We start from the raw sequence: 15,784 nt of genomic DNA on the forward strand, positions 1-15,784 counted from the left end.
CTAGCCCAGAAAAAAAGAAAAAGTGTTCACCCTTCTAAAATACAGGGTGATATAAAATTGTTTATTCATTAATAACTAGATTGAGATAAGTTATGAAATAGATACACTTTTGCATGATGTTGTAATCTTAAAAATGATGGCCCTATCACCTCTGTCATTTTATCAGTCTGCCACGCAGTAGGATCTGCAAAATGCAACGGTTGTTCTCCATTCCCATTACGTTTTGGAAATCTATCCATGTCATAAATTTCTTGAGAGAAGGGAAAACCAGAAGGTTTTGAATCAAGAGTAATGATTGCAGTTACTCCCTCCTAACTTTAGAGCTCAGTATTTTTCATCTTAATGGGCAACACAACACTTAAGAATCTCAAAGGCCAGCCTCTCTCTCATGAAGTTAGTCTGCAATTCAATGTGCTTTAGCACAAGGTGCTACTTATCTGTTAAATTTGTCCTAAGAAAGCAAACACCTTTTCCAAGGTTATCAGCTACTAGAGGGGGTATTTGGTATCTTACCGAAAACTTGATTAAAAAGTTAAAAAAAATTTCATGAAGGTTACAGAAAACCTCTAAAAGCATACTTCCCACAGTACAGCAACCGCACATTAGGTTCCATGCGAAGTGTTTTAGGAAGAACAATGCTTTACTTGTGTATAACTGAATGCAATGCAAAAGCAAACCCCACATCTCCCAATGCCTAGGTTTGCCCACATCAAACCCTGCAATTCCTGCAAGAAGAGAGGTAGTTTTATATGCCAAGAAGATGGCTAAAATACCATTCGTTTTCATTTGACTCTACAGTCAGTCAGCTCTGAGCATGCCAAAACCTGAACCTTTAAGCATGCCAAGGTAGAACCTGACATGCTCAGAGTTAATAAACAAGCAAAAGAACGACCTACAAATTGGTTCCTATTTACAACTGTTTGCCTCTTTACAGATTCACCACCGCCAGATTTATTGTTCCATAAAGTCTCCAAAAGGACCCCAAAAAACTGTCATCAAATTGGTCCAACTTCAAGCAAAGTAGAAGATTCTACTTAGCCAAAGCCACTCCAAAGCTACCTATATTTAAAACATGTCTAAAGAAAGATAAACATACATTTCAGTTGCTGAAGTTGAATTCACAATGAATACAAAACTCAAAAAATTATTAACTGACTTGATGATTGAGTACACACACTGCCACTAGCTGAAGAAGGGTACAGGATGGATTGTGCCAGGATATTAACAGCATCATAGCTTTGTTAAATCTCATCAGTTTGGGACCAGTGAAGCTGCTGGCAACTTCAAAGACTCTCCAAAAATCTGTGTAAAAATAACTATAATTGGTTGATAGACTTAAACACCACCCCTGCCTTCTTTATTTCCTTACAGTCTGCCTTTAAAGATGTGAGCTAGAAGGTTTTAGTGAAGCTGTCTGTTCAGAGGAGTATTTTAAATACACAACTTACTCAGAACCAGCATGGCCATGTAACTGGGATAAGAGAACCCAGTATCACTCTTCTTTCCTCTGTCAAATCAATGTGGACTATTGCTTTATAACAACTGTGGCTGTTATAAAATGGATAATATCCTTTCACAGGCAGGATCTGTGCAAGCACCTAATTTAGAAATAACTAAAACAGCTCTTGCGAAGGTTCAGGAGCAGACAATACTCTGGGCACTGGAAGAGGGAAATACACCTTTTAAAAGAGGCAGAAAAAGAACTGGATCATGGAAGTAAAAGACTGCCAGGAATGAGTGCTTCCATTTGAAACATAATGCAAACATTTCCCTCTTTTTTCCCTGATTTTACTAGACTGTACCCATCTCGTTTTTTTCTTCAATAAAGACCTTCAATAAAATCATTCTGGTGAAATGATTTAACAGTTATTCTTGTAAGAGAAGAGCTTTGTCCCCACCTCAAGTTCATGTCCTTAACTGCACCACTTCTTTAAACAGCCAAACAGGCCACTGAATTCTGAAGAGTGGCTTTACTGAGCTACCACCATCCTGTGCTGCCAGTAGTAACATAAATGCAATTCTAAAATGTCACAGCAACCCTGTTCATAACTTTATTAAGCTTTGCTCCTTTTTAAAATGTCTGTCTAAATCCCTTCTTTCCTCCTTACCTTCTGCTAATTAAACTCAATAAAGCATCTTGAGGTTCTGGGAAAGAAGACTGTGAGCATAATATTTATTATTTAAGCTGCCATCCACATCTCAGGCATGACTGCGGCCCCTCCACAAAACCGGTTTTAAACACAAAATTTCTTTATTTATCATTAGAAATGGAAAACGAAGGCACCCTACATTAATATGATAAACACTAACAGTACAGGGGGGCACCTGTAAGCTGTCACTCTTTTACAGATGCCCATCTTAGACATTAGATACTAAATCTGTGTTCTCCCCTCTCATGGTCAGACCTGAGTACATAAAGGCAGAACCTCAGCAGCTCAGAAAATGTGAATGACAACTGTCTGCCATAATCCATCCCACTGGTTTTGTTTAGGATCAAACTGAGTTGGACAAAGAATGCAACAGTGGGGCCAAATAACAGCTTGAGTCAAACTTAGGGATCACAAGTCATTTGACTACACTTGCTATAAGGCTGGATGGCTTTTCCTCCTGATGGATTTGTTCTGCAGTCTGGAATAGGAAAGTTTATTCTAGATAGGCATATAAGCTAAAATAAGATCATGCAGGAACTGTATAATAAAAATAATTATCATGAGCACGCAGTAAAGGAATGTACTCTGCACTTCTTTTACTTAGAACAGCAAAATGGTTTGGGTTGAAAGGAATCTTTAAAGATCATCTAGTCCAGCCCCCCTGCCACGAGTGTGATGTTTCCCTTTTTCCAGTCACTGCAGCCTTCACCTGATTGCCATGACTTTCCAAATATGATGGAGAGTGACTTGGCAACTTCACCTGTTCTTCCTGTTCATAATGATTCTCTTGATGAAAAAGGCCATCTGCCAGTATGGCTGTATGAGATCCCATGGGCAAAAGATAAAGAGCTGGCATCTCATTTAGTACTCATTTAACCAAAAGAAACTTGAACTCTGGGGTTATCTGCACCTTCATACTTCCTTAGGAGTTGATAACTTAAGAGCACCTAGGATAGGAGGACTTTCCCTCCTGTGCTTAAAGAGAGGAAAGTTTTGTTTCTGATATTACAGGCCATTTGATGGTGGGAAGGTCCAGCTATCCCAAGCAACAGGGATGGTTTAACATGCAGCAGAACAGCAGCTGTTTCTGAAGGATGCTCTCTCTGCCTGAGTACATGAACACAAAAAAAAAAAAAAAAAAAAGGAAAAAAGGTGCCTCATACATCTCCCTGGTGTAAAATTCAGACTTCTTCAAAGACACCAAGGAATTAAGGCTATGTCCTTGAAAGCAGTACCCTTTCTTATGAAGCCTTATCAGAAAAACTGGGCTCAGAGCAGCCAGAAAATTACATGGCGACATCCCCTGCTTGCAGGGCAAGAGGAAAAAAGAAGCTCTTATGTACACTAAAACAAATGACCAGACACTTTAAGCTCCCTTTATATTATCATATAATACAGCTATTTTTATGGTTCTTTTGCTATATCTTCATTATATCTCTATTGTGAATATTACTAGGTCAGACTGTTGCCAGGACCTATTCAAAAAGGACTGGGTTGGAAGCGTGTCACAGAAGACTATTATTTTTAAATAGTAAGTAGAGTCAGGCAAACAACCTACTTATTTTGAAAATATTTATTCAAGAGCCCTCAGCCTTAAGGTCTAATTTCAGATGCCAGGCATATAAGAACAGGCAGTACATCTTAATTGGCAAATATTGGGCTAAATGCATGGACAGCTATGTCACTTCTCTAAGCAAGTAAGTAAAATGTAAAATAGACTTAAAAAAATTCCAAATGAAAACCACATTTCCTAGGGCAAAGAAACCCTGCTGGAATTGGTTATCCTGACTTCTGGATGACAAACCTGACACATCTCAGATGCCTTGGGACTGTTTTTAACAGATACTACACTCCAGGGCTGCAAATCCAAGTACTCCGTACTCACCAAAAACAGGCCTACCTCTGTCTTACACTGAACAAGAATGAAAGTAGACTAAGCCCATGATGCCCTCCAATGCCAGAAGTGTACCACCCTGGTTTATAGTCTCATCACTTAACAGTGAATTACCAATAGTACTGAATTCCTCCTTATCCATGTTCCAATCTGAGTATCTGAGTACTTCACAGATTTTTGCTACTAAAGAATCAAAGCTTTGGAGGAAGACGAAAACCAGAAATTAATCTGCCATCTCCATTAAGATATTATGAATTTGGTTTAATGGCAAAAACAAAACCAAAACAAACAAACCGCAACGCCCCCCCGCCTCAATCCTTCACATACGTTTGCATCTCCTGTCACCAAGACCAAACACTAAGCACAGAGAGATCTCTACTAACATGCTGATCCCAGTTCCAGCTGCACACAATTGTGCTGCATGAGAAAAATCAGCTAATTACTCCAAAGACAAGTATGAGCAAGCCACCAAGATCGCTATGCTCATCAAATAACCAAATAACAGACTAACCAGTCTGTTGCTAATCCGTGTCAGAGCCTGCAAAAGACAGTAAACACCGACTAAGGTCTGCTTTCCCTAGCAACAGAAAGGGTCACAAAGCTGTATCGCTTATAGCATAGCAAAGAATCACCCGTGACGTTTTAACTAGAATGACTGTGGTCTCAACTTACCCCTCACATCCTGTACTACTACTTCCTTTGTTATTTGGGGACTATTCAATAATCCATGTTTTTCTGACAGCTTTTCTCTCCTCTCATTCACAAAACAGAGATAATGACTAGATGATAAAGATGACTTTGTACCTACACATTTCACTGAAAGAGAAAGTTAATAAACACAGTAAACACTACTCGAGCCATGAGAACTTCTCCTTTTATTAGCCAGTGTTGTTCAGCCTTTAACTTAGCATTTATATAACAGGAACATTAGCTGCCACAAACAGGCTCTTTTTAACTCTTTTTTCATGATAAGGAAAAAAATACTTTAAAAAAAGGTAGAAATCTATTTTATGCTAATTGTTCAACTCATGTTGTTAAAGTGGTGGGTTGTACTCATCTGGAGGAACAGGATTAGCAAATGCATTTCATTATCTTTCCCAGTCAGGTGGGTTTTCTGCAATGTTTTCTAATTACCACAGTAGATCTCTGTCTCAGTTGCAAACATTAGTCTAAGGAACACATAAATTCAGTTAGACAAGAAGGCAAAGCTCTTTTTGCTTAGAGATTAGAGAAGAAACAAGTCAAATGTATATTTATCTTTTTATTATAGTTGCACCCATTTTATAAAGTTTTAAGATGCAAGTCCCACACTTTGGCTCTACAGGCAAGAGAATACTTGTCAAGGTTCAAGGCCAGTTCCAGAGGCATGAGACAGCTGCTCAGCAACCTTTGTTCTGCTAAGTTACAACAGAGTATGGATTATCCAGAGTCGGGTTTTGTTGATTTTTTGGTTTGTTTTTGGTTTTGTTTTTTGGTTTTGTTTTTTTTTATTACAGGATTAAACTGCAAGAGTGCCTTGGCTTTCAGACTGTTTTTCTTTCCTAAGCCCCACTGCTTCCCCACTCAGTGAAGAAACCTTTTTAATGCCTCGCTTAATAAGCTGCACTATGAGCATAAAGTATGTTATTTTAACACACTGAGCTCTACCTTCAAGTTTCAGAAAAATCTGTGGTTGCCTGAAAATTTGAGGAGAAATGTAACCACAGTCCTGCATCCATTGATGTTGCTGTACTGCTGTGTAAAACACAGCAACTCCTTTCTCAGGGCATTATTGTCCCACTACCACATCCATCCAAACTCTGTTAAGTTTTTCCACTTCTTCTCAACTTTGTTTAGGCTTATCTCCTGTTGCTTACCTAGTTAAGGATGGCAGTGCAGAGACAGCTTCAATAGACCACAGCAGCGGTAATGGCAAACACTCAGAAGCTCCCTACAACTAATCTGCACAACATAAGAATACAACATTACAAGGTGGATCAAACTCGAGTGACTTTAGAGTCATCATTAAAAAGCAAAAATGCCAATGTGCATTCTAGTCCTGCATCTTACAGAAGTCCTGACACCATGCTGTAAGATAGATTACTATTTTAATTTGAAAACTGGACCGTTAATTTTTCCATTTATCTTCAGTAGTTTTGACAATGCCAGTTAATTTTCAGTCCAGCAAGCAAAGCGGTCCTGTTCTTCTGCTGAGCTTAGTTTTCAGAGTCTGTGGATACAGCAGATATTCTTCATGACAAAAGAAAAAAAAAAACAAGTCTGCCCTTTGACATTTAAAATGAAGTTGCTTAGACCTTAATGTGGTGGTCTTTTTGGCTCATTGGGTTTGGGGGGTGAGGAATGGGTGTTGAAACATCCAGTTAGCACAACTGGGAAAATAATGAGGTCACTAAGAATAAGAAGTTGAAAACAACACAAGTTAAGTCTCCTTTTTAGCTTGACAAAATAAGCACTGCCAGTCCTTTAAGAATAACACAAACCATACTTCATTGAATAAAACTCCAGCGCTTCACAAACACTAACTCAGTTCACTCTTTGAGAGATTTCTATCAGCAAAAAAAGTTCTTGACCATGTGGATGTAAACCCAAGAAGACGAGTCCAGAAAAATCAGCATTTGAGAATGAGGGAAGTTTCCCGATCCAGTAGTAAGACAATGTAAAGTATTTTACTATAAATTATTATTACACTAATAATATTTAAGTATTAATAATTACTCTCTAAGTGGTATGCACTGCCTGTGATAGTTTTTAGTAAAACCTTATCATATATGCTGAAAATAATTTAAAATATTAACCCATTGCTCTTTATATTATTAAGATTAAACTTCAAGTTGGATTCACATTATTGAAACATATTTGTCTTCATTTTCTCATTTATTGACACAAATGACAGAAAGATGTTGAAACACTCTGTTGTTGATTTTTTGCACAATATCATTCTGTGTTCACATCTGTAACCATAGATCCAGCAGCTGAAAGACTATCTTTATTCCACAAAAGTTGATTTGGCAAATCAATACAAGGAATTGGAAAAAAAAAAATGGGGTAAAATCAGCTAATTAAACTGTTGCGCTAATTAACACTGGTTGTTTGGGGGTTTTTAACAAGCTCCAACACAAAATTTCAGCAGGATGCCAAGAGTTATATAAAGGCTGAGCTTGTCTTCTGACTGTGTGTAGATTGAGCCCTTGATGCATCTTTTTTCATTCTTTTACATAGAGATAAGTGATAGCTGTGACTAGAACATAAAGTACTTGTCAATGTGTTTTATGCAGAGTCTGTACTATATCTCAGAACATAACAATCACCTTTCTCCCACCAAAAGCTGTCTGAAATATGGTCCCACCATGTCCCTTTATGAAACGAAAATATTCTCATTCTCACTTTACACATGGGTAAACTGAGGTACAGCCGGCTTGACGGTCTGCTGTTTCAGAAGGGAGCATCAAATAGCTACAGTAAACGTGGATTTTCACAGGACTGGAAGGAACCTCAGCACTACTAAAAAGAAGTCCAGTTTGTAGGAAAGGCTTTGTATGACCTCTCACACTCTCACCATGCAGTGCCCTGGCCACTCGAAGATGCTACTTGGCTACTTCCACATAATTTACAGGCTAGTACTCTGCTTCACTGCAACCTGGACATTATTCCAAACAAAGGGTTTTCCCCTTTTTTCTTTTCCCTCTGCTTCCCCGTCCCCTTTGGTGTGGAGGGTGTCTCTGGAGCAGCTAGGACAACGTGACTTGCAGGACTCCCCCAATCGTCCAAAACCGAGGGGGAACCGCCGGTGACGAGCAATCCTGGGGAGGCGAGGAGCAGAAAACAAAAGCTCTGCTTCCAAATCCTAATTACAGGTAGCAGGGATTAAGTAACAGCCACTAACCTCTCCAGCTCACAGAGGAGAAACGTGGTTCCGTTTAATTCTCTTCCGCTCCCTGCAGCTCCTTCTTATACAACGCTGCGCAGCCCCGGCATATCAGCGCCCGCACGCCCTGTCGCTGTCGCGGCGGCAACACCCCCTCGGCTGGGAATCCAATAAGGCACTGCCGGGGCGGGCTGAAGCCAGAGGCAGCTGGTGCAGGCGCTGAGGCTGGGAGCTTCCTCTCGGGAAACACCCAGAAAGCTGCATGGGGCTAGCAAGGGCAAGACCCGTCCCCGGTTAGGCGCAGTGGTCCCTGTGATGTTGGGTTTCCAGACTGATTAACTACATATCAATAAACCCTGTTTATACACTTAATATGCCTCAGTAGCTGCAGCCATTGAGAAAGAGTAGGAAAAAAGGAACTTAGGATTATATATGTATTGAAAACGGTCACAATGGAATAGTGAACTAACAGATCACAAGGATGCTTGGCAGAACGCCCAAGATAGGGCCAGAAGGAAGAATAAACAGTGGCAACTCATCAGTCTGAAGTGCCAACTGGGTGAAAGGTGATTTTGGCAGGGGGAGAGTGAAAACACTGACTCACAGGCTACTAAGTCTAGAAACCCACTGACTCAAGAGGAGGAGGAAACTGAACATGTGGAGTAATTAACATAAGCAAGAGGATCACTTAACCACTAGAATTACAGAATATTCAGAATTGGAAGGGACCCACAAGGATCAAGAGGTCCAATTCTGAATTGAATGACCCATATGAGGATTGAGCCTACAACCCTGGTGTTGTCAGCACCATGCTCTGACCAAACCGAGCTAAGAAGGTATAACACTAATTAATGAGAGAACTATGCAACTTCTAGCCAATGAATACTGATACTTTTGTTTGCTAAAACGTATAAATAATGTAAAGTTTTGGTGACTAGAGAGCTAGTGTTTTGTGGGTTACCACCTAACTCCTTACTCTGCACAAACTAGAATAAAGAAATAGAGATTCCTCTCCTCTGTGTGTGAATTGGCATTGCACACCAGGTAAGGAGTCCGTGTTAGGGGCAACAGCCAGACACCCAGAGCCCACTTGTGCAGTGGTTTGCAGACACTGGTACATCAGCAGTGCTTGTGTCTGCCCAGCTGCAGCCGTAGGGTTTACGCTAGAGGACGAATCTGCGCTCAGGAAATTGGGAATTTCAAGAGTGCCAAGTGGGAAAGAAATCACTCTGTGCCTGGCTTTGCCCAAGCAGGAGTCATGCAGAGAGCAGCCGCTAGGATAGCCCAGGTCAGGTGTTTGACAAGCTCTTACTCAAGACTATTTGCCTCCTTTTCTAGTGGGATTGCTTCCTGGCACACAACATACTGTGCATAAGCACTAGCTTTTCCTAGGAGAGACACCTTTTACTCAGATCTTACTCCCAGCCTCTTTACTGGCTATTTCTTATCTACATGCAACAGGACTTTCAGCTGCTCCTTTTGGGGCTTGGAAGATAAAAGCCAGTGAGGGTACAGCTATTTCTCCCCAGGCCAGTAGTTCCTGCAATGAACAATGTATGAAATGAGGCTGGTCTGAATTCCACAGATCTGTCTACACCATGTTGATGGTGGGCATTCATATAGTAGAACTTAAAACTGTGTTACATTGGGACTACAGGTACAAAGGATAAAATTCTGTACCCTGTCATCTCAAAACATACAGTAGAAATACCTCTGGAGAACCTTTTTATTTTGTTTTGCACACAAGTGTGTTCAAGTCAACTTGTTTCTGGTAAATCTTAGAGTGTGCTGTGTAAAGTATTCATACAAAAAGAAGCCCATCTTCTTCCTGTAGAAATTAAAACTCCAGTGCATCCCTGGATTCTTTAAAGTCTTTATTCTAAAATTCTGCAGGTTGGGATTTTGAGAGTGACACACCCTTCTTTCCATATTTTCTCATTTCTGACCTGTGAACTTCCTCAGCAGAAAGATTACAGGAACTCAGCCTCCTCCCTGCTACATTTTGTTTTGCCAGAGTGACATTTTCTGAGCAAGTTATGAAGTTTTAACTATTGCAAAACTTCTGTGGTCTGACATAACTTCAACTGTACATAGGGTTTGTGATGACATTGGTTGTTTTGAATAACTCTTTCCATCCCCTCTAATAAGTGCTAAAGCACTTATTATGCCTTTGTTGCACAACTGAAATTAATTACAGTTGTTGCACAACTGAAATAAGGGGGAGCTCCAAAAAGTAACTGACAAATCATACACAGAACTAAAAAGCAGGAAGTTTAAAGTCTGAAGGTCTCCAACATATGTGTGGTGTTGCATAAAGGAGGACTGGCAGACCAGGAGATACAATATTTAAACATACATCATGAGTTCAACATATGGGACAGTTAATGTGTGCATACAGCACGTGACTGTATGCTTAACACAAAGTAATGAATCAATTAGCACGTGATAGGAAACTGTAAGGCGTAGCAGAACATGCAAATGAATGCATATGGGAGTGATTAGAGGCAGATGTAACTCTTGGATTCAGTAACCATGCTCCTATTTGTACAGCCACATGATCTACAGCATGTGGGACCTGTTCACTCTCATAATTAATCTTGTCAATTAAAAAAAAAAAGAAAACCCCACCTTCTTTCCAATTGAATTAGATCCCAAAACTAATGGAAGTGGCACAACACACAGCCAAATAGGATGGCACAACTGTCTCTTTCCATGACACCTGTAGTTACATTACCTTAGTTAGGTTACCTTAAACCAGTCTTGTCTCTACCTGCTGCTTGATCCCTAAAATACAGCCTCAAGCTCCCTTTGCCATAGGATTATTTATTCAGGCAGCTAGATAAAAGCCCCAACATTTAAATGAGCTCCACATCTGGACAAGATGAGTGGTGGAGAACTCTTGCAGTGGTGGAATGAGATTTGGGCTCTGCCACTGGTGCTGGCAGCTGAGCCACTGGCAACATGACCACATTATCCTACTGCAGAAACCTTTTAGGGTCAGGCTGGGGCAGGGGTGGGGGATCAGCGGCTCTCCCAGTTCCTGAGCACAAGATGAGAAAAGAGAAATGGTGTTACCCATTAACCCCTGGAAATGGTGTTTCATAACAGAGGAAAGAGAGGGGCAAAGGAACAATTCTGAGTTTGATCTAGGCAGCACCGAGAATGGACCATTCAAATCCAGGTATGCAACATGGAAAATTCAACAGGATTTCCTGTGGGGGAAAAGGCTCCAAACAAAACACAACTCAAACCCCAAACCATAACTTTAGTGTTTAAATTTTCTGTGATTTACAGCTGAGACAAGCTGCTGTGCAGTGCTGATGGCCTCTTCTCTGCACACTCCTTGTCTTTGCTCGTCTCAGGGGACTACGAAGCCAGGCAAGGGCTTCTTTCTGCTCTTGCCTGGGCTGAGACAAACCAGCCTTGGTGAGCCTGGGGTCATTAGCAGGAGAGCTGGGGAATTCAGGCTTTGCCCAAACTGGGGCCTTCCTGAAGGCAAAGGCTGAGGAAGGGCTCTCACTTGTACTGCCAGTGCATGGAAGGCCCCAGAGCAAGAGGGCATTTCTTGGCTTCCAGGATCCCATCTTCACAGTCTGGCCTTGCAGGTTAGTGAAATCCACAAGGATATCCTGGCACTTTGGACTTTCAGCATTCCAGCACTTTGGACTTTCACTCCAAACCTTCACATTTTCCACAAGGAGAGTTATGATTTTTCCTTCTGCTTGGAAGGGTATGGATTCCCTCAGTTGGCAGAAAGGTTCTCCTTGCATGGAAACATTTCCTGGCAGCCTGAAACTTCTGACCACCATAACCCATTTTTTCCCACTGGCATTTGATCACGGGAACCACAATGTAAAAGTAGCACCTTTCTCTCCTCTGGGAGGAGCTGGTCTCACAGCTCAACCATCTGCACTTGACAGATGCAGATGGTCCCTGAAGGGAAGTTGTAGCTAAGTGGGGTTTATTGTATTAGCCCGGGGAACAAACAATATAACCAGAGGAAATTATCTCAAGCTGCACCACAGGAGATTTAGATTGGATCTCTAGGAAATATTCCTTCAACAAAAAGGATATCAAGCTTGGGAACATGCTACCTAGGGCAATGGGCTGAGTCACCACCCTCAGAAAGGTTTAGAAGTCATGTGCATGTGACATTTGGGGACCTGATTGATTGGTGGAATAGGCAGTGTTAAGTTTGCAGTTGAACTGTGTGATCTTCAGGGACTTTTTCAACCTCGATGACGCAAAGATTTAAGGGTAGCTCAACCAGTGTGGAGTCAAGGCTTAGACTCAATGATCCCCAAGGGTGCCTTCCAACATGGATATCTATGAGACTGCCAATGGAGGCAGCTGGTAAGAAAGACAAAAGAAAGAACAAGGGGAGTTCTTTGAAGAAGGTTCACTCAAAAGCAGCCCTAACCAGTACACCAGGGCCATTCTGAGTGGCTGAGCTGGGGTGGGGACAAAGAGTGGAGTTGGCTGGGTTGTGATGTGATGTGCTGTGGTACCTGTGACATCATGGGGATGTGTCACAATGGGGGCAGCTAGAAAAAGGCCCCAGCATGTAAGACTGGGCCTGTATTGCTTGGGCAAGCGGTGAGTGCACATGTGATGGGAAGGCCGTGCTGGGGACAAGGGCCCAGGTTCTTCCTCTGTATGCAGGGATAGCCCCTCATGGCAGAGCCTTGGCCATGGTACAGTGCTGCTGCTGCTGCTGGGGCAGTGGGACGGGACTTCCTGCCCCCAGCTCTCTGGGCCCCTGTCCTTCCTGCCCTCATAACACTGGAATTCCCATCCCTGCTACTCCCACTGCCAGCTGCCTCCCTCCCTACTCCCCTCAAAGCCTTCTCTCCATCCTCCTGCAGACCATGGATTCCTGGGTATTGTGGTTGTTGTTCTTGCTAAGTGTAGTCCAGTACCCGCAGCCCATGGATGATGTTTTGGATGAGGTGATGCGTCTGCAAATGGAGCTGCGTGCGAAGTTCCAGGAACAGGAGAGGATTTGGCTGGAGCAGGAGGTGGAGCAGTTTGTGCTGATGCAGAGTGGTGCATCCTGGAGGGACCTGCCCTGGTCTGCCTTGCAGCCCTGGCGGGTCTGGCCATTTGCTGGGCTGTTGGTTCTTCTCTTGGCTGTATGGTTTATGTGGAGGAAAAGAAGTTGTGAGGCAGAGATCAGTGGCGAGGAGGAGAAAGAAAACGAGGAAGAGGAAGAGGACGAGACATGGTCATATGATCTGAGATGGCTTCTAGAGGAGCGCATACAGTGGCCTGTACAGGACCTGCAGACAGGCTGCAACAGGACAATGGCCCTGATAAACAATTTCACAACGGTCCTCAAGCGTAGCTTGAGTGGAACTTTCTACCCGGTGCTGCAACAAGCCATTGGTTTTGGCAGTGCCTTTGAAGGCTGGACTGCCCGTGAGGAGGAAATTTTGTACCAGGTACTTGTACCCCTGACTCCTCCCCTAGGCCACATCTTCCACCTGGAGCGTGACACTGACCAGCAGAAGCCTGGCAGGAACTTCCGTGTCCGTGTGGAGCTGGAGTGCAGGTGCCCGAGGGAGTACCAGGGTATGAACATGCTGTGCTTCCAGCACCACCCTGATGTGATTAGGAGGAGGACTGGGCAGCCCATCCTCCTAGACACACTGTGCACCGGCTCCTACCTCGACGTGAAGAAAACTGTCCACTGGTTCTGCGCACTGGTGGGAGCAACCTGGCGGCGCTTGCCCCAGTCACGCAGTTGGCATTTAGTGCTGCTGCCCTCCAAACGCTCCTGCAACCTCAGGCTGACCAATGGCCAAGAAAGTTTCCAGGTTAAGGTGCTGTTCGGAGTGCAACGATACATCTCAGACATCTATATCAGCAGCCGGCATCGAGGGGCCCAGACCCCAAACACAATGTGGCCTGAGACCTACGCCGTGGCAGAGACAATGTTCTTCAGGCACATGGCCAGGCAGACCCCGCAGGACAGCTCGCACCTTAAATGCCTGCAGCTTCTTGCCTGTGTTCTTTCACGCAAGGACTTTACCATCCATACCATCAAGACCATCATCATGCACCTGCTGCACACAGTACCAGTGTCACGGTGGCACAGGAGACACTTCCTGCTTCAGCTGTCGGATGCTCTGGAGCAGCTGCGCTTATCTTTGGAAGAGAAACACCTGAAGCATTTTATTGTGGGCAACCAGAGGCTTCCAGAGGAGATCAGGCTGCCCCCAGATGTACAAAGGGCTAAGCCACTCAACCTCTTCCACAGCCTGGCGCAGGATCCAGCTGCCCACTCCCAGGCGATGCAAGCCTACTTTGATCTGCGCCATCGCCTGGCAAGAGTGCTGGCCTATGGCCACTGTTAGCGGGGCCCATAGAATCACAGAATCCAAGAATCACAGAATCACTAGGTTTGAAGAGACATTTAAGATCATCGAGTCCAAACCATGCCCTCACACTACCTCAGCTATACCATGACACTGAGTGCCATATTCAATCTTTTTTTAAACACATCCAGGGATGGTGACTCCACCACCTCCCCTGGGCAGATGATTCCAGTACTTTATCACACTTTCAGTAAAAAACTTTTTCCTTGCAACCTAAATTTCCCTTGGCATAGCTTAAGACTGTATCCTCTCATTCTGTCAGTTGCTGCCTGGAGAGAGAGACCAACTTCCACCTGACTACAACAACCTTTCAGGAAGTTGTAGAGTGATAAGGTTGTCTCTGAGTCTCCATTTCTCCAGGCTAAACAACTCCAGCTCCATTTGTCATAGGGCTTGTGTTCTCAGCCCTTCACCAGCCTTGTTGCTCTCCTTTGAATGCATGTGGGGCTTGCAGCTGGTGGCAGAGAACCAGCTTTTAGTGCCATGACAAAGACAGGAATGAATGGAATACACAGAGAGATAGATATATGTATATATAACTACAGTGTGTATATATAACTACCAATATTTTTATTAACAGCTGTGTTTTAATAGATATATATTATAGTGATAGTTTATAAATTATCATATTATTTTATTAAAATAAATAGCACATATATAATGTCACTACCTGTGATATGTATTAATACTCTGTAGTTACTGCATTTATAAGAGGCAAGATTTTTATTACACAGATATATTTATAAAATATATATTATACATATATGGTATTTAATACAAAACAATATTTTAATACATAAAAAGGAAATGAAATAACAATTATATCTAATTCCTATATAATTACACAGAATAAATTATATTTATAATTAAATATGTAAAGTGTTATATAATTAAAATAATCACAATATAAATATGACAATAGAACAATATAAATTTAATATGTATATCATGTTAGTATGTATATCTGTTTGGACACATATTAATGCTCCACAGTTAGTGTATGTATGACTGGCAAACAAGAAATTGCTGTGCTGTTCTTTCAATAAAATGCAGTCTTGCAGAATCTGGAGCATGCAAGACTTCCTTGATCTCAGCCAGACCTATAGTATTGGAAAAAGTCACACACTGGGAATCTGGGCTTGTGAACAGTCTCCATGAACTCAACCAAACTTACACTGCTGAATTGGTTCTAACTAGCAGTTAAGCCCACGTGTCCCTGGCCCCTCTGATCCCAGAACCACAGAATGGCTCAGCTTGGAAGGGTCCTTAGAAATCATCTTGTTACAACCCTACTGCCAAGGGCAGGGACACCTTCCACCAGGCCAGGTTGCTCCAAGCCCCATCCAACCTGGTCTGGAACACTGCCAGGGATGGGGCAGCCACAACGTCTGTGGGCAGCATGGCCCAGCACCTCACCAGCCTCAGGGGCCAGAACTTCTTCCACATCTCCAGCCTAACCCCACCCTCTGTCAGTGGGAAGCTGCTGCCCCTGGTGCTG

General features: G+C 42.7%; 2 protein-coding genes across 6 annotated transcripts in view; one reads left to right on the plus strand and one right to left on the minus strand.

The window, feature by feature from the left end:
• Window positions 1-8,084, minus strand: part of BLVRA (biliverdin reductase A) — a 29,174-nt gene extending 21,090 nt beyond the window's left edge. For 2 of the 5 annotated variants that reach the window (XM_064419657.1, XM_064419667.1), the window contains exons 1-2: window positions 7,928-8,072; window positions 5,901-5,985 (exon numbers count right to left, since the gene is read on the minus strand). The gene's annotated coding sequence lies outside the window, so the exon portion shown is untranslated. Of the gene's footprint in view, window positions 1-5,900; window positions 5,986-7,927 lie in introns of all 5 variants that reach the window. The other 3 variants (XM_064419655.1, XM_064419659.1, XM_064419675.1) reach the window with 2 other exon arrangements.
• Window positions 8,085-12,464: 4,380 nt separating this feature from the next.
• LOC135300342 (inositol 1,4,5-trisphosphate receptor-interacting protein-like 1) lies at window positions 12,465-15,349 on the plus strand. The gene is made up of 2 exons (XM_064419701.1): window positions 12,465-12,505; window positions 12,775-15,349. The coding sequence occupies exon 2, from the start codon at window positions 12,778-12,780 to the stop codon at window positions 14,263-14,265; it is 1,488 nt and encodes a 495-aa protein (XP_064275771.1). The 5' UTR covers window positions 12,465-12,505; window positions 12,775-12,777; the 3' UTR covers window positions 14,266-15,349.
• Window positions 15,350-15,784: the final 435 nt, after the last annotated feature.

The sequence above is a fragment of the Passer domesticus genome, chromosome 1 (assembly GCF_036417665.1).
Source record: "Passer domesticus isolate bPasDom1 chromosome 1, bPasDom1.hap1, whole genome shotgun sequence".
In the NCBI taxonomy this organism is placed as follows: domain Eukaryota; kingdom Metazoa; phylum Chordata; class Aves; order Passeriformes; family Passeridae; genus Passer; species Passer domesticus.